Source organism: Pseudophryne corroboree, chromosome 5 (assembly GCF_028390025.1).
Source record: "Pseudophryne corroboree isolate aPseCor3 chromosome 5, aPseCor3.hap2, whole genome shotgun sequence".
NCBI classification, from domain to species: Eukaryota; Metazoa; Chordata; class Amphibia; order Anura; family Myobatrachidae; genus Pseudophryne; species Pseudophryne corroboree.
The window spans coordinates 124631895-124651273 of NC_086448.1; the positions used below are offsets into that span (position 1 = coordinate 124631895).

General features: G+C 41.1%; 1 protein-coding gene across 1 annotated transcript in view; it reads right to left on the reverse strand.

Annotated features, from left to right (window-relative positions):
• The window catches only part of LOC134927355 (patched domain-containing protein 3-like), a 77078-nt gene that overhangs the window by 25644 nt on the left and 32055 nt on the right, over nucleotides 1-19379 (reverse strand). The window contains exon 2 of the mRNA XM_063921688.1: nucleotides 3582-3703. Coding sequence (XP_063777758.1) covers nucleotides 3582-3703 — 122 coding nt within the window. The remainder of the gene's footprint in view (nucleotides 1-3581; nucleotides 3704-19379) is intronic.

The window sequence follows — 19379 nt, forward strand, 5'->3', positions numbered from 1 at the left end:
TATTACCAGTGCTGAAAGTAGGGTGATATGGGGTGGTACGGAGTACCATTAAGAAATATAGTGGTGGTACTCAGTACCACCAGCACACTGCTAGGGCATAATTTATAAGGGGCTTTTTTGTGTGTGGGACATAAAATGGTGTCAGTGGCATAATATGTAATAGGCATTATGGTGTGTGGTATAATATGTAAGGCATTACGGTGTCTGGCATAATGTGTAATGGGCATTATGGTGTGTGGCATAATGTGTAATGGGCATTACGGTGTGTGGCATAATGTGTAATGGGCATTACGGTGTTTGACATAATGTGTATGGGGCATTACTGTGTGTGGCATAATGTGGCCATGCCCCTATTGTCATGTAGGTACTCCCCTAGTTTTGTGTGACCACGTCCATTTTTACTATCAGTACCACTAAGAAAAAAATTCTATTTGCACCACTGCATATTACATTATACTGCACAGGACTATAGTGTATTTTCTACAGAGCATTCATGTTATTAATGTGATATATTATCATGCATGGACTTGAAATATTAACTATAGCCCTATATATACAGTATTTATCAAGGGGACCAGACCATGCACACTCTAATGGTTTGCCAAGTCTCTATGGGGGTTAGCCACATTCCTAAGCATGGGCCCCAAACCACTACATTCTCCCAGTGGGCCCTTCATTCCCCAGTTTGACACTGGTGCACTTTACCTTAGCACACTTTGTTCAAAGCCCTGTGACTCCACACAGTGTAAACTGAGTTACGAGTTCAAATTATATATATATATATATATATATATATATATATATATATATTGTATGAGTGCTGTGGATTAAAGCCTATTGTTTTATAATTTTTTTGTGGTCACACTTTCTCTTGCACCCCTAACTTTCATATGTACAGTAAGTCAAATGTTAAGAAATTACTAAGGTATTCATTAACTGATATGCTTGGGTGTAGTTCTGTCTCTTTAAAAGAGTGGGGCGGGACCTGAACCCATGATTGAAGCATACTGTGTATTTAAAATCCAAAAGATGCCTGAGAACAATGCTCATAATTTTGAAAGTCAGTGTAGGCGACTGACCAATAGGGAATGCCCGTGAAGGGTGAAGGGGATGGTCAGCTTAACAAACAATTGCAATTCCCTAAATTCAGATGAATTATAGTTTCAAGTATTTTTAGGTGAGTGCTGAATTTGTATGATTTGTTAATTTAAATGGTGTCACAATACCACTGTCACCGCAGATGTATGAGTGCTGTGGATTAAAGCCTATGGTTGTTTATATAAAATTTTTGTGGTCACACTTTCTTTTGCATCCCTATTTTTAGGGTTACAACCGCATTCCTTTAATTCTGGTCACATATTAATTACACAGGTTCTGTGGCTGGCTGACTTCAAGACTCAATTTCACCTGGTTTTAATCAGCCACAGAACCTGTGTAATTAATATGTGTCCAGACTTAAAGGGATAAGGTGGTAACCCTACCTATTTTCCATATGTGAGTCAAATGTTAAGAAATTCCCCAGGTGTTCATTAATTGATAAGTTTGGGTGTGGTTCTGTCTCTTTAAATGAGTAGGACAGGACCTAAATCCATGATAGAAACATACTGTGTATTTAAAATTCAACAGATGCCTGACAGCAAAGCTCATATTTTTGTAAGTCAGTGTAGGGACTGACCAGTAGGAAATGCCCGTGAAGGGGCTGGTCAGCTTAACAAACTATTGCAATATTTTAGAACTAACATTCCCTGAATTCAGATAAATGACAGATTGAAGTGTTATTAGGTAAAGAAAAAACCTCTAATAAAGGTTGTCTGATGCAGAAAAACATAAAATTGCCAACGTACCATTCACCACACAAAGTGGCAAGGAAAAACTCAGGCATTGGCCTTTATTTAGGAGTCATGGTTCTGCAACTGTCAGTGAGGCATCTTCTGCCTCTCATGATGATGCAAGAACTTTTCACTCAGAGTCTAGAAGAGACATCAAAAAAATTAAAATCACTAACGCAGTAGAACAAACTGTGTGTTCAGAACTATCACACATCCCTGAGGTGAGTCTAGGGGTGTCCATGTTAGCTATGTGTGAGTCTGACACTGTACTCATAGAGAAGTTATTTCACCTCCTTCCATTTCTGCACCTTCTGCACATGTGGGGAGCAGTACAAGTAAAGACGGTGATTAGGTTAAAATAGAAATTAAGGATGCTTGTGTGGAAGTGTAACAAGATGAGTTGATAGTTGATATGTGTGTACTACTACTATCTCACACTGAGGATGAGAATGTTGATGATGTTGTTTGTGTAAGTCAGCCACCAATTGCTGCAGTTCTTGCCCGTGATAAAAAGAAAGCCATTGTGATGCTTGGGCATAAGACCAAAAAGCCACCTCTTGGGTGTGAAGTTATTTTTACCCAAATCCTGACAATGTTTGTGACGGCACCAGCTCCATTTGAGAGGCCAAAATTAGTAGAGGTAGGGAAGTTAGCCATCTAGGCACCTCCTCCATGTTATGTTATTTGTGGTAAATTTAATGAAATTTATTTTACCAGATTATAATGTAATACAAACACTCATTATCAACCTCCTCATTAGTGATTGGAGCTAGTCCATCCAAAAAATTGTTTTGTGGGGATCCAAACAAACCAAGCACTTCAGCCACAAAAGTGGCAGTCCCTGTCGCTGAAGCTGAAGAAGTCTTGGTCTGTTAGACTGTTCGTGTCCTTTCTAATATGCACTTTTAATGTCCACTTTTCATTTCTGCCACTGTTGTGTGGCAATCTTTCTTAGGTGTGCTATAAACTGCCGTGTGTTTATGTTGCTGCTCTGTTGCTTAGTAACCAGCCAGCTCGCTGCAGCCTTTGGCCTAAAGCGGATGAAAACAATATCATGAGGTGGTCAAAATTGACTGGAAATGAGTGGATATTAATGTTACTGAGGTTAATAATACTCTATTACCAAAAAAAGGTCCAAATTATGTGATTTTACAGCCAAAATCCAAAACTGAAGCCAAAACCGGATGATGAATTAGAACCAAAACCAGCAAAAATGGTCCAGCGCACATCTCTAGTTTTGACGTTTAATTTTTGTTCAGTGGGTTGCAGCTATATGGCTCAGACAAGACAGAATGAAAAGTATTCCATCAATTTCTATGGGTTTACGCTAGTTATTGTTTAAAAGAAATAGCAAATGCAAGTACAGATGGAGCTGCACTCATCTAGTGCAACTTCATCGCATACGTGCACTCCCGGTGGGACTAGGCGATCCGGCGCCTAGCCCCGCCATGGGAGTGCACAGAGACGCTCCCACTGTACTGAATGGGGTGCATCACAGACGCGCGCGGCCCCAGACGGCGCGCACGGTGCGCCTATGCACAGACATATTCACGACTAGTGTGGCTCCATCTGTATAAATCTGTTTTACTTAATGTAAAAAAGTTTTAATCTACTTTAAACTGGCTATATCAAAACTATCAAAATGTTCTGTGATTATGCATAAATACATATCTGGAGATGAATATTATTATTTTGTTTTTGACAGTATGATAATATAATAGCAATCACACTTATGAAGAAAAATAACCTTACCTTACACATGAAATGATAGAGAAGACTATGGTAACAATGTATGTGATAGAAAAAAGCGGAATCACATCTGTTGTTGTGCCATCAAATTCCTGGTCGCGAGATACTGATGTGAAATAGGATATCTGGTGTAAAAGAGAAAATGTGGCTGGTGATTGTATGATTTAGCTGAGAAGATAACAATAGTACAGCCAATTATTTATCATAAATTTCATTAAGCTGAAAAATGATGTTGCTTTGTTTACTACTATATATGTACTCTGTCATTGCGTGATATTGTAAATTGATATGGAGTACTGTTTATTTATTAAACATTTTGCAGGAAGACTTTTGGGAAAAGAATGTTTTCAGGGGACAAACACAAAATAGAAGTATTCCCAGAATGCATTACACTTTTAGAACTCCAGTGATGACTGCAGAACAGTACTCTCTACTCTGACCGGCACATGGATCTCTGCTCTGAGCCCAGTTGCTGCTGTTCCTGTCCTTGGCTCACTCAGTATCACCAGTGCTTAACAGTTCAGAAGCATCACACTATCAGTGTGTGTACAGCTAGCACAGCAGGTGGCAGGTGAAACAAAATCCTTGATAAGCAGCGGCGACCTGCGATGCCCCATGCCTGCTGCAGCAGCAGCAAGCTGGGACTGAAGGGAGGGTGCCGTGGCCCGGCAGCCGGCACTTGGTGCTGTGACCCCCGGCAGGGAAGCCAGTGCAGCGCTGTGACCTGCATCCCCCTCCCCCGTGGCGATCACATGAAGGAGGAGCGGTCATGTGACTGGGGTGCCGAAGCTGTCAGGAGCTGGCACCAGGTGCAGTAACCGAAAAATCCTGATAAGCCACAGCTTGTGCCGGCTTATCAGGGCTAATAGGTTAGCCACGGGTGATAACATTACCCAATGTTGTGGTGCTCTTATGATAGTAGTCTTTAGGAGTGAATAATCAGTCTGAATTAATATAAAATTTATTTTACTTCGAGTAAACAAATGGACAAATATATTTTAAACGAATTGTATGTCTTAAATTGCATACACTGTATTGTTCATATGATTAAATGAATAAAGGAATTTTATCCAACAGAAGAGAAAAGATAGAAGAGAGTGAAAAAAGAAAAAGGAAAAAGAAAAAGGAAGGAAATGGTAGGTATTGAAGAGAGGTGTTGAAATGAGAAAAATGAAAAAGACAACAATTGTATAGGTGCACTAAGGTAGCTATGATCGATGATCTCCTCCTCTCCAATTGGATTTTGCTTCCTGTATTCCTAGAAATTGTGTGCTTGGATCGCTGTTATGGTTTTCCTTGAAGTGTCTTGATAAATTATGTTCTTCCAAGCTCTTTTTTATGTTCCTTATATGTTCGTTAATGCATATCTTTAGTTTCCTGGTCGTTCTCCCAATGTATTGTTGGTGACATCCACATTCTAGGAGGTAGATGATTCCTTTACTGTTACATGTGATGTTATCTTTAATCTTGTATTCCTTCTTGGTTATTGTGGAATGGAATTGAGTCAATGGTTTTGTACTTTTGATCCGCTGGTTTTTGTAGCCTTGGCATGAACCACAGAAATAGAACCCTTTGGGCGCTGGAATGCTGTCTAGAGTTCTTTGTATGTATCCAGTGGGTCTGATGTGGTTCTTGATCAACTTTTATCAGGGGTCTGGAACTTTTCTGAATATCACCTTGGGCATCTCAGATAGATGGTCCACTAATATGTCATCCTCCATTAGTATGGACCAGTTTTTCTTTAAGCTTTTCTGGAGTTGTTTTGCTTGTTCTGAATAGTCTGTGATGAATAAAACTTCCTTGTTCTCTGTTTTGTCTTTCTTCTTTGTATATGTCAGGAGGTCTGTTCTATCTAGTTGTTCAACTTCTTTGTAGGCTTGTTTGATTGGTTATTTGTTGTATTCTTTCTCTTCAAATTTTAATGCTAGATCTTGTCCTTGTAATCTGTTGTCTTCTATTTTCATACAATTTCTTCTTAGTCTGACAAATTTTCCTCTGGGTACTGCCTTCAACCAATTTGGGGTGGTGCCAACTTGATGACAAGATAAAACTATTTACAACTACTGTTTTTCTAAACGTATTCATATGGATTTTTCCTTCTTCTACAAAAATCTTGAGGTCTAGGAATTCAACTTCCTCTTTGCTGTAGTTCGCAGTAAATGTCAAGTTGTTGTTGTTCTTGTTTAATGTTCTCACAAATTCTTGCAGGCTTTTTTCTTCTCCATGCCATATGCAGAAGACATCGTCAATATAGCGGGTACAGAGTATAAGATTTGCCCCAAACTTATTGGACCATATGTATTGGTCCTCCCACCAACTCATAAATAAGTTGGCGCAGCTTGGGGCAAATCTTGTACCCATTGCTGTGCCAGTGGATTGTAGGAAGAACTTGTCATCATACCACACGTAACAAGAAAGAAAAGAGACCTTTCTTGCGCTTATGCCAAGTGGCGGCCCCTCGTCCCACACAAAAAACCTTCACCGTGGTTTCAATTAAGAACATAAACCAAGAGACAAACGTGAGGCAAGATGGCGCCACTTATCACTTCTAGAGACACATATTAGAATAAGCTTACACAATAAGAATTTCTACAATAGGGCAGACTGCAAGTGAATCACAGTGCACCTTCCATAAACTGGATACTAAAAAGATAGTGAAAGAACACAGAACATAGTATAATCCAATTTAATCAATTGATATATCTTTATTGCTTCCTGGTTTCACTCACATAGCATGAATGTTATATTCGCATGTAGAAATCATAATCTCTGCATAAAGATTATTCCACTTTGTAAATATTCACAAAGCATAAACTCCAATAGGCACTTAAAACAAGAGATATAAATAGTGCAATACTGTCTGTGTATAGATAATAAATAATTTTTTAATAAAAGCACTCACAAACACAGAATTAATGACAGCATAAAACAAAGAGATATTGCATGGACATCAGGAAAAACAGGAAACAGCCGCCAGCAGCATGGGATTATAATCACCGCAAGTTCCGGTTTACTCAAGGTGTCCCCACGCTGTTAGATCCGTCCTCCGAATCCCCAGTCAGTCCAGCATAAAAAGTCCCCAGCTTAAGCGCTTTCGGATAGTGTATCCTTCTTCAGAAGCATAGGGGACAAACACGCTGAACCACTTTAAATAGTGTCTTAATCCCAGAACAAGCGACAGCTGTGGATGAAAGCCCTCCCAACGAGCGAGTCCGTAACGCAAGGAGTGACATGTGCGTTCCATAGCGCGGAAGTCGCATCGCCGGAAGTGACGTATGCGGAACCCGGCTAGTGTAATATGCGTTCCATTCCGCCCCGTTTACCATCCACGGCTTGTTAACAGTCCGTAGCTCCACACAAAGTCCATAGATCACCCAAAACATAAAAAACATAGCAGGAATAACACATAGTATTAGATATATAAAATAAGAATAAAAACACTAATGACAGAGATTAAAATATAATGATAATCATACAAAACAAATAATGTTCACTTAAAGCAAGAGAAGAGATTAGATAAAAAGGAGTTATCATAAAAACCATTTCAATTCGAAATCACTATTAAGTCCCAAAGGGACTAGGGTTTTTAGTTTGTAGATCCACTTCATCTCCATTTTAGATAATAAAATTTCAATTTCTTTATTACGGGGGGTGGGACTGATGGTTTGAATACCCCAAAAGGATTTGAAGTGACAGGGTTTGCAAGCATGTTTCAATTTAAAATGCTTAGAGACCGTATGTGTGTCTAATCCTTTTTTCACATTGTAGATATGTTCGGATAATCTTGTCTTTAGATTCCTACTTGTCTTTCCGACATATATTAGGCCACAGTCACACTCTAACGCATAGATAACATTTCTCGAACTACACATAATGAAGTCTCTAATTGGATAAGTATCCCCCCCTACTGTAAATTCCTTTATTTTACTTGCACCCTTTGTGCATTTACACATGGCGCAAAGGCCGCATCTATAAAACCCTATACTTCTAACACTGGTCCTCTTGGGAACCTCAATTGAACTGCGCACTAAATTATCCTTAATGGATTTTGATCTTCTATAAATAAAACCAGGCTTAGATGGTAATATTGGGCCTAAAACAGGATCCTTAGTAAGCACCATCCTGTGTCTTTTTATAATAAATTAAATTTCTCTATGTTGTGAATTAAAATTAGAAATAAAAGACCACTGGAAATCATTCTCTTTTGGTCCCTTTCGGTTGGTGCCTTGTACTAGATCTCTCCTATCCACAGTTTTTATTCTCTCCTGAGCTTTGGTTAAACTATCCTCACTATAACCTTTCTCAATGAACCGTTCGCATAGTTCACCCATTTGTATCTCACAAGTACTGGGATCAGTACAGTTGCATTTTACTCTTAAAAGTTGGCTATATGGAATCCCATCTAGCCAGTGATCATGATGTTGGCTGGTCCTTTTGATAAAACTATTTGAATCGGTAGGTTTCCGATATAGTTTCGTATTAAGTGAACCATTTGCTATATATATATATATATATATATATATATACATACAAAGGTCTAGATACATTATTTCCTCCTGGCTCACAGTGGTAGTTAACTTAATATTAAATTGATTATTGTTAAGTTCTTCAATAAACAAGCCCAACTCCTTCAGATCCTTATTCCATTCGAACAATAAATCTTCAATGTAGCGATGCCATAGAACCAGGCCCGCCCCGAGCTGCTCTCCATGCCATACTGCCTTTTCCTCCCAATAGGCCATGAAGAAGTTGGCATAGCTCGGGGCGAACCTGGTGCCCATTGCAGTCCCCACACGTTGAAGGTAATAATTACCGTTAAATACGAAATAATTATTCCTTAATATGAACCTAATACCCTCTAAAATAAAAATCTTTAGATCAGATGAATAATCGGATAATTCATGAAAGTAAGACACAGCCTCAATACCTTTATCTTCTTCTATAATTGTATAGAGAGTGGACACATCGGAATTTACAAGAGCATAATTCTCTTCCCATTCTAATCCATCTACGCTTCTGAAGAAGGATACACTATCCGAAAGCGCTTAAGCTGGGGACTTTTAATGCTGGACTGACTGGGGATTTGGAGGACGGATCTAACAGCGTGGGGACACCTTGCGTAAACCGGGACCTGTGGTGATTATAATCCCATGCTGCTGGCGGCTGTTTCCTGTTTTTCCTGATGTCCATGCAATATCTCTTTGTTTTATGCTGTCATTAATTCTGTGTTTGTGAGTGCTTTTATAAAAAAATTATTTATTATCTATACACAGACAGTATTGCACTATTTCTATCTCTTGTTTTAAGTGCCTATTGGAGTTTATGCCTTGTGCATATTTACGAAGTGGAATCATCTTTATGCAGAGATTATGATTTCTACATGCGAATATAACATTCATGCTATGTGAGTGAGACCAGGAAGCAATAAAGATATATCAATTGATTTAATTGGATTATACTATGTTCTGTGTTCTTTCACTATCTTTTTAGTATCCATTTTATGGAAGGTGCACTGTGATTCACTTGCAGTCTGCCCTATTGTGGAAACTCTTATTGTGTAAGCTTATTCTGATATGTGTCTCTAGAAGTGATAAGTGGCGCCATCTTGCCTCACGTTTGTCTCTTGATCATACCACACGTAGTTGACTTCATACAGAAAATAAACTTGAATTAAAATGGATGCACGAACTAAAAACATTTGCAACAAAAGGACTCAAGTTGGACAATGAGATTAAATCCATTGTATCCAAAAAATAAAGTCACATAAAGGAATAAGGACCCTGGAGAATACTTCCACACAAATGATTACCTGGAGCAACTATAAAAGAATCACTAATAAGCACTTTAATTAAATACCAAATAACAATATATAGCTAAAATATAAGTGTAGGAATTTCGCATACGACTAGAATAATAAAAACAAACAAATAAAATAGATATATTCTGAACAATATGGTAATACATTACCATTATAATCATATTCACACAATTAATTTTAGATTCTCACTAAACAGTTACACAGTTGCAAAACACATAGCAAAGAACAACATAGTTATAATATTGATAGATAGTAGTAGAATCCAAGTGAGACATCATTCAACGTTACAATAACTGACACTATGGGATTAAGACATTCTATTCTTCTACCATAACCAGTTAATAATTTTAATAATTGATAACAGTATATCCTACGAATACACTAAATACATAAGCACATATACATCCCACAGATATATAAAAATAAAAAAACATGCAGATTTCTAACATCATCCTCATATAATTTCTTAATAATTTTAACTCTAACTTTTTCTCACTTTTTTCATTTTTCGTTTTTCTTCTTTTTCTTTCTCATTTCCTCTAACAATCAATCTCTTCCTAATATCACTCAAGTATATCCTTTTCATTTTATGAAATATATACATTATCAAGATCAAACTCAAAAAATGGAACAGAGATGACGGACAGCAAAACCAACCAAACGCATATCTGACCAATCAAAGGGCTCCGGATGCTAGAAATACCCAGCAAGAAAGACTACACTACCCACAATTCCCAGAAGAAGACCAATCGCTGGTTGAAACACGTTGGAGGCATCATTACCGCAAGCAAGGAAGATCCGTACACTGACAGACTGAGAACAAGCAAGTGGCAGCGCTGACCGAAAGAAGGACAGACATTCCCTGTGAGATGGCGATGGTAAGTCTCCGTAGTGGAGAGGAACTGCAGGGAAAGGCTGACAAAACCCAACCTTGCTAGTCCCCATCCCCAGATAACGACCAGATCCTGCCCGGGCTCTGTGTCCTAGTGGACGCTCACTCTGTGATCGCTCCCCTTGACGGCGGTACCAGACGGGAGCCCGTCAAATCCGGAGCTCAAGGGCATGCAGGCGGTGAAGACTTTCATATAACTATGGGTCATGAGACTTACATTGTATTTCTTCCTCGCATGCACATAAAGGTACAGCATCTTTCAACTCCCGTTTTTTTCCAATAAAAACGTTTTTTAATACATCCACCAGGATAATAAAAATGTAATCCACAAAAAAGTAATAAAAGTTCACAAACAAGTGCTGAGCCAGACTGGATCGGACTGTGTGTGTAGCAAGGATCAGCGGTGGCCGCAGTATCCGCCTCTGCAGTCAGCGGGTGCCAGCGGTAGATGAAACTCCTATTCCCGCTTCTCCTCTCTATGGTCCACCGGCGCTGGATGGGACTGATCAACGCATTTCAGAGACGACGCTCTCCTTTGTCACGATCCCCCATACTTCTGTTTCTGGGTATTTAACCTATTTCTCCCTGGATTAATCTCACACGTGACCATTCAATCACTTTCAACAAATTTAAAACTAACAATATTTCCTGCCTGTTAGGTGTCTCCTGATGTTGGCTCAGCGAGCCAGGACCGGGCTATAGCTATGTCTTAGCTTATATTTCATGGATATTGCCTGCAGCGCTGGTTCAGCTGCTCCCTTAGTGTGTACACTTACGGTGGTGTGGCGCTCTCGGTCCCATCGCGGCTGTCACTGCCGCGTCTGTGGTCTTCCGCTGGATGCGCGTACCCTGTGTGCCGCGCCCACTGCTGTCATCCCCGTGGCCGCTGTGCGCGTCCGGGCGCGTGGAGTTTCTGCTGTTGCGGCCTCCGCCGCCATTACCATTTGACACATGGTTTCTGAGTGCTCCTTTCCCCTTCACTGGGTGCAGCCATTTTGGATTTACTAACATGATGCTCTTCTCACCTATCCGCAGGGCTGCCGGTGCCTGAGCTTAATTGTCAGCCAATCCCTGCTATCCATCAGTTATAAATATCCTGTCTCAGCACCCAGAAGGTTGTCAGTGCTTCCATGGTCTCTCCAGCGTTCCAGTGTGCAGCTTATCTAAGGACTCTCCTGTGAACACTCCCTGCAGTATAGCCTGACTCCCTGGTGGTTCCTCTCTGCGGTGCAGCTCCAGTTCTCCTGTGCTGATGCTCTGTGGTGCAACCTGACTCTTTAGTTCCCGCACCCAGCGCTAGCAGAGTGTTCAACTCCGGCTTCCAGCAGCCACTCTCTGGCAGTCCTCTGTTTCCACCATTCACCATAGTAGTGGAGCATCACTCCAGCTTTACCTGCGATCCCTAGTATCATTCCAGTTTTACCTGCGATCCCTAGCATCACTCCAGCTTTACCTGCAATCCCCAGCGCCACTTAAAGTTTCACATGTGATCTCTAGCTTCACTCTATGTCTCACTTGTGTTCCTACGTGACATAAAGCACTCCCATTTCAACTCCAGATTACTGGTCGTTACCAGCTGTGACTCAGAGACTCACTTGTGACATTTATTGTTTGGCTGCACATTCTTGACTTTTATGATTTAATAAAAACCCTCAAAGATACCTCCCGTTGTCATGGTCATGCCTTCGGGCAATTGGTACTACAATCACAGCACATGTCTAGGAGTCCTCTCCTACCTCCTAAGTTCACGTACCCGTCAGCCCCTGCAACTGAGGCCTCCAGCTACCGACACCAGCCCACAGTTGTGACAGGTATAAACTGCAAAATGTTTACCCAACACAATTTGTTGCCCATGTATGTGAATTATTCCACTCCATTATATTTGTTGGCCATATATTTGAATTTATGGAAATGTATTTAATATATGTTTTTGTTGATACCCATTTTTATTGTCATGGTATTCCGTGCAGCATGTGCTGAACACAGGTCCTGGTTGTTGCCAGACAACCAGGAAGCTGCATCTCTTCCGGCCGTTAGGGCTGCTGGTCCCCGCCTGGCACCTAGCAACCTAGACGCACCGGCTGCACTGGCTGCTGGGCAACCAGGACACTGAACGCAGAAGGCGTTCCTGGTTGTTGGGCAACCGGGAGGCAGGGAGGCTCTCTCTATGAGAAACGTGCAGCAGAGCAGCTGCACATCTTTAAGTTAATCATGTCTCCCTTTGGCTTCTGGTAGCTAATTGGTGCAGCTACCCTTTATATCCTCTCCTGGCTTCTCCCTCAGTGCTGGCTATAGCTTATGCCACCCGTGTAAGCCGCTGGTCATGGACACCTGTCCTAGTATTCCTGTGGATACTCTGCTGGTTTCCTTGTCTTTTTATACTCTGAGAACTGCCTTGCCTACTCCAGCTAACCCACTGGGTAACCCTTTGCCTGCCATTTCTGTGTTCCAGTTCACCTCCTGCAATTCTGCAGTTCCCAACTCGGATCTCAATCCTCGGGATAAAGGGAGTCTGCACTCTCAGCTACTTCCTGAATCTCACTACATGGTCTCCAGCCTATTCGGTGAGCCCCTACTGCTGGAGGTTAGACGTCCAGGAGGCCCCCTAAACTCGGTGTGCACTTCTAGCACTAAGGGAATAGCAGGGGCTTGCTATTGTTGAAGACTATCTCGAGGGCTCTAGGGGCCTCATACCAATAGTGCTGGAGTTCCACAATATTGGGCAATTCCTAGTGTCTACACATGCATCAAGTCCAAGAGTTCACACGTTATGTCCAAGAGACCACGCACTCATCAAGTCCAAGAAGCATAACATTTATGCATCCTTATAAAATTACCCCTGAAGAAGTCTCTTAGAGATGAAACGTGTAGGGTTAAAAATTAAAGGATTTATTCAGAGAACTTGTGACTGGAGAAAATGCTACCCGTCCAAAAAGGGTGAAATCTATATTAACCAAAGTAATGTACTGTATAACAAAATGTCTGAATGTATTTTATTTATATGATGCTGTGTAAATTTAGCATTTTTATAAATTGTGATTGATATTATTTTTAAAATCAAACTGTAAACGGGTGTCAAACTATTTCTAATAATAATAATAATAATAATAATATATAGGAATTACGTACATTAAGGATAATATCTAGTAAGACTCATTATGTAAGCTTAGGCCTTCTTTTTCAATTTTATCTAACCTTTATTGGAGACCAATCTATTGAAGTACCTCCTTTTAGACAACTATATATATATATATATATATAGTGTCAGGAGAGGTACTTTGCCACCTGTAAGCTACACACAGGGTCCTGGGGGTAGGTGGGAAGTGTGGATGGACCGGGTTCCCATCCATTGGGCCCAGACTAGGTCTTATAGGCTTCTTAGCCCAAGAAACTGCTTCATCAGCCAGCACCTGGGTGCTGGGTTCAAAGCAGAGTCTCTCCCATGAGTCAGGGCTCCTGAAGGCAGTTAGTGTCCAGGTGATAGGCCTGCTAGGGACAGTGGATCTGGAAAACTGGGGAACTAGTGTCAGGATGCCAGGACCTGAAGGGTTCCTTATTAAGTAAGAGGGAGTGAGGCAGGGCCTAACCTCCCTGGTAGTTTATACTAAAGACAGTGATATTTGTTTTATGTGTATCTTTGTTTTTGAGCAACCTGAATAAAAGGTATTTGTTGTTTTTGCACAAGCCTGGAGTCGGTCGCTGGTGGAATTTTGTGTCGCAGAACACATTCTAGCAAGACTCCTGTTACAATATATATATATATATATATATATACTCCAATACTTGGTCTGGCACTCCTCGTCCCTCCTGGGTATCTGCTCCGGTGCCCTCCTTAAGCAACAATGGCTTACTGTATAGGCGATGAAAGGCGGCACTCGGAGACTTTCACAAATGCAAAACATGCTTTGATATGGGTCAACGTTTCGGGAGACGTGCTCCCTTCTTCAGGACACAGCAAAAAGTATATATATATATATATATATCTATCAAGAAATAGTATATCTCTGTGGAGCGCACTTAATGACTGAAATAAATATATTTATGTATAATACAATTTAATATGGTTATATTGGTTTCTGACAAAAAGAGGATGACATCACACAAACACCCTTTAAACTTTAAAACATCTATTGCTTTTTATTGCTAAAATAATTAAATTTCAATACTGATAAAAAATTATGTACACTTTTACAATGTGTTATTGTTCATTACAGTCAAAAAATTGAATAACAACTTTTCCAAACAATAAAAGATTTTTTCACTCAACGCGTTTCGTCGTATGTCGACTTCTTCAGGAGTGTTTTTTATGAAAAGGTAATTAATTAATTTGAAACAGCTGTATTTTCACAAAATTATAATCCATATTTTACTAAGAATTATTATGTATAATTAACTTCCATAGTTTTGTAGTATTTAATGAATCTTCCTATTTGCGACCATCTGATGGTTAATATTAATCTTCCAAAGGCTTGTAATTAATTTGTCCAAATTTTTATTTAATTTACCTACAATACTTTCATATGTCCAAAAAATATGTATGAGGATCCGGCAATGGGATAAATAATATTAAGCTTCTTTTATTTCCCAGCAGCTCTCCTTGTGTGTCCTCATACACAGAGATTCATTAAATACTACAAAACTATGGAAGTTAATTATACATAATAATTCTTAGTAAAATATGGATTATAATTTTGTGAAAATACAGCTGTTTCAAATTAATTAATTACCTTTTCATAAAAAACACTCCTGAAGAAGTCGACATACGACGAAACGCGTTGAGTGAAAAAATCTTTTATTGTTTGGAAAAGTTGTTATTCAATTTTTTGGCTGTAATGAACAATAACACATTGTAAAAGTGTACATAATTTTTTATCAGTATTGAAATTTAATTATTTTAGCAATAAAAAGCAATAGATGTTTTAAAGTTTAAAGGGTGTTTGTGTGATGTCATCCTCTTTTTGTCAGAAACCAATATAACCATATTAAATTGTATTATACATAAATATATTTATTTCAGTCATTAAGTGCGCTCCACAGAGATATACTATTTCTTGATTTCTATTTTTGGTCTTGTTCGACAGGGGACCATCTCTGTGTAGAAGCTTGCCCCTTAATAAAATTATTGAGTACAATCAAAGGTATAGGTCCAATTTTAGAGTGCAAAAAGGATCTCTTATTCTATATATATATATATATATATATATATACACACACATATTATAGACATGTGGAATGGCACTCTTGGTTCAATTTTATAATGTCCGAGGTGACCTCCTTAAATTAGCATACATTTCTCCATGCCCATAAATGCAGACGAGGTGGCCCCCCTATGGTCTTTGTTAAGGATTGCATTTTAATCCTTCATGGTGCTTTAGAGGACAGGGCCGTTGAGGCTAACTGAGGTGGTGTGGTGGGCAAGAAAACTGAAATGAAGGGTATATATGTAATAATAATCCTCACTAAACTCACATTTCTTCAACCTGGGGGATACACCCTCTGAGCCAGTGCTGAGTAGGAGACAGTGTGCAACTAATGTCCACCACAAAGCATAGCATCTGCTTCCCCAGCACAGCCACTGCCATATATCACCTGATAAAAAATGGGTGCTGAACCTGCCCAGCAGCTGAGACTCTACACTACAGTTGAGGCTATAAAGGTTATCTGAATTCCCATTGCCGTGATGAAGCCCCACAAGGCATCATGCAGTGAGATATAGCAGGGTGGAAATAACTGTTCCCGACTAGGTGTACACAGGCAGCAAGACAAACATACAAGACCGCACTCCTACTGTCAGGCCATCCTTCTACTTCTTCCTACTTTCAACTGCTCCACATTGCACTGAGGCTGACCATACACAGCCCTGAGAACTATTATTATTATTTTATTATTATTATTATTATTATTATTAGCCTTTATTTATATGGCACCACAAGGGTTCCGCAGTGCCCAATTACAGAGTACATAAACAAATAATCAAAACAGGAAAACAGCAACTTACATTTGAAAACAATATAGGACAAGTACAGGGTAAATAAACATATGGCACTTATATATGGGAGGAGACCACAGGTAAGAGGTCTGAAGGCTGTCGAAGTAGTGGCACATACAGCAATACATAGTAAAAAAAAGAACTGGAGGAAAAGTTGCTCAGGATAATAGTGAAAGATAAAAAGATGCTGGGAGAGGGGAAGGGGTGAGGAGCAAAACACTGCGGAGGGGGAAGAGTTGGACTGGCGCATGAGGGAACAGAGATAATCCCCGATGGGCCCACTGCCTGCTCTAGGTATAAGGTTCCAAACTGTGCAGTTGAGGTATGCATATGTTATCTTATTATACCTCCCAACAGGTGGGACTCTTCTGCATGCCAAAAGTGTGCGTGCCCAAAAAGGGGGGTGGCCTCTGTTAAACGGTGTGAGGCTTCATTGGAATGTTGCGGTCCAAGCCATGACCCCACTTTTGTCACTATGGGGGCATGCCCAGCGCTCTTTGAGCAGCTGGCCATGCCCCAAGCCCCTCTCTCAAAGTGAATAGACGCTGCGCACATCTGCACAGCATCTATTCACTGCTGCTTTGCTAAGCAGACCAGCAAGTGATAGAGGGTCTCCCAACTACTTCCCCATTGCGGAGCACTATGTATGCGGGTGGGACAGTGGAACAGTCCCATAAAAATGGGACTGTCCCACCAATATTGTGGACATATACTGCATATGATATGGTGTATTCTCTACAATGCCTTGCTGTCATTAATCTGGTAAATTATCATGCATGCATTAACAGTATTAAGTTTATATATTTATCAAGGGGTCCTGACTATGCACTTTCTTATGGTTAGACAAGCCTCTGCGGTAGCTGGTCACACCTCTTCTTGAGACTGGCCACACCCCTAAACATGGGCCCATACTACTACATTCCCCCAGTGGGCCATTCATGCCCCAGCCTGACAATGTAGGGGGGGGACAGAGGAGAGAGCAGAACATTGCACAGAGCAGACGCTAATACAAATATAACCATTTCATTTTGGTTTTGCCATATAAAATGATTCACAAGTTCACTGGGTAAGCATGCACTAAGGAGGGGGCACAGAGAGGAAAGCAGAATAATTTATAGAGCAGACAGTGAGTGAGGATGGGGCTGCAGAACTTTGCACAGATAAGACCCTGAGGAGCAGTAACGGATATACCACAAAGCAACACAAGTGGCCGCTTAGGGTCTGGCAGGCCTCAGGGGGCCCGCCGACAGGAATATTTAATGGCGGTCATTACTTCAGCTGGTGACGCACACTACTGTGTCTCCTGTCCTACACAGTGCAATGGGAGAGGAGCTGACAAGAAGGCAAGGATGCAGGCGAGGTGAGGATATTCCACAGGATATATTAATGTATACAAGAAACAAGAATTGAAGGTGAGGGGCTGTGGGGGGAGGTCGGATGTGGTGTTAAGTGATGAGGCAAGTTAGCATAGGCAGCAGTTCCTGTGGGATAAGTGAGTTCTAGCGGCCATAGATCCAAGGAAAGGGGAAATGGTTTAACAGGTTTGGCGGGGGGAGCTGTCTTTGTGGTGGTAGGTCCGCAGGCAGGAGGATGTCTTAGAAGTGGCAAGTCCGGGGGGAAAGAAATGTTTTAGCGGCAGAGGCAGGTCTGGGAGGAGGGGAGATGTCTTAGCGGTGGCATGTCTGGGGTGGGGGGCTTTATGGTGTATGCGGTGGCAGATCCGGTGGGAAGGTTGTGGGTTGTATGGTGGCAAGTCCAAAGGCTTTGTGGTTTGTGCGGCAACAGGTCCAGTGGGGGGGCAGAGGTGTGGTTAGTGAGCTAGCAGGCCCAGTGAGGGGGTTGTGGTTTATGCGGCAGCAGTTCAGAGGGGGGATTATGGTGTTTACGATGGCAAGTTGGGAGGGGGGGAGTTGAGGTCTGTGTAGTGGCAGTTCAAGAGAGGGAGGTTGTGGTTTGTGTGGCAGCAGGTCTGAAGGGGGGTTGTTGAATGTCTGGGTTGGTGACGTCAGCGGTGATGCGGCGGGGGCAGCACCATAATCACATGAACTCCAAGTGCCGCCTGTACATACACTATGAACGGGAGCTGGGTCGATGCGACCCGGCTTCCCGTTTACACAACACAGCTTGCCGGGTTTAAACTGTGTTCAACCCTGCAAGCTATAAGAGTTGGAATACTGGGTCACTCGATCCGGATTAGTCCAACTGGGCCCATTTACACCGCACAGCAACACAGGTTATGCACGCTCATGTGCAATAACCTGTGTTAGATGCTGGCGGTGTAAAAGGGGTATAAATCATACGGTGTGTCAAAATATTGACAAGGTGTATTAGTAAAACAAGGGATTGGAATCAACAACGCTCCTATACAATTTTTAATCTATCCCTTAAAAAAAATGATCGAAAGGAAAAGAAAAATAATAATATGATTTATTAAACATGGATAAAAAGGAATCAACCATATAGAATTTCTCTACACAGTACGTTATGTTAACTTATGTCAGGTGGGTGAATATTCACAAATTTCCCTCCAGTTCCCTCAGGGCAATCAGGGAGGTGCAGTAGATGGGGGTGTATATTTATCAAAGGAAAGAAGAAAAATACGCAAATGCACACAATCTTATAGGATTTGATAGGATAGGATATGACTATAAGGGGACCATGTCTATATAAGGGGACGGATTTATCCCTGAAAACACTCGTTCTCTGGGGGTTGCATCCCTCCATTCCCGCCGGCAGCTGCAGCCCCCATAGATTTCTATGGGGGTTGTGATGCTGCCAGATTTACCAATTTCTGGGATGCAAAGCATTCCGGATATTGGCCCCCACAACAGCCTGTTGTAGCCTATGTGCTATACACCGTGGATGTAGGTCCGGAGAGTCTCCCGGAACCCTCTGCCAGAAAATGGCCGCTGTGCATGTGCGGTCAGTGGGACTGAAGTGGGACCCCAGCAGCCATTACAGCACATCGCAGGGATGTGCTCCTTGCGGGTGCATGTTAATACATTTACCTGAAGTAAGTACATATTGCAATGAGATCCTAGGCATTAATATCATGCCCAGGTAGCACTGAATATGCAAAAAATGATAAATGGGGCCCAATGT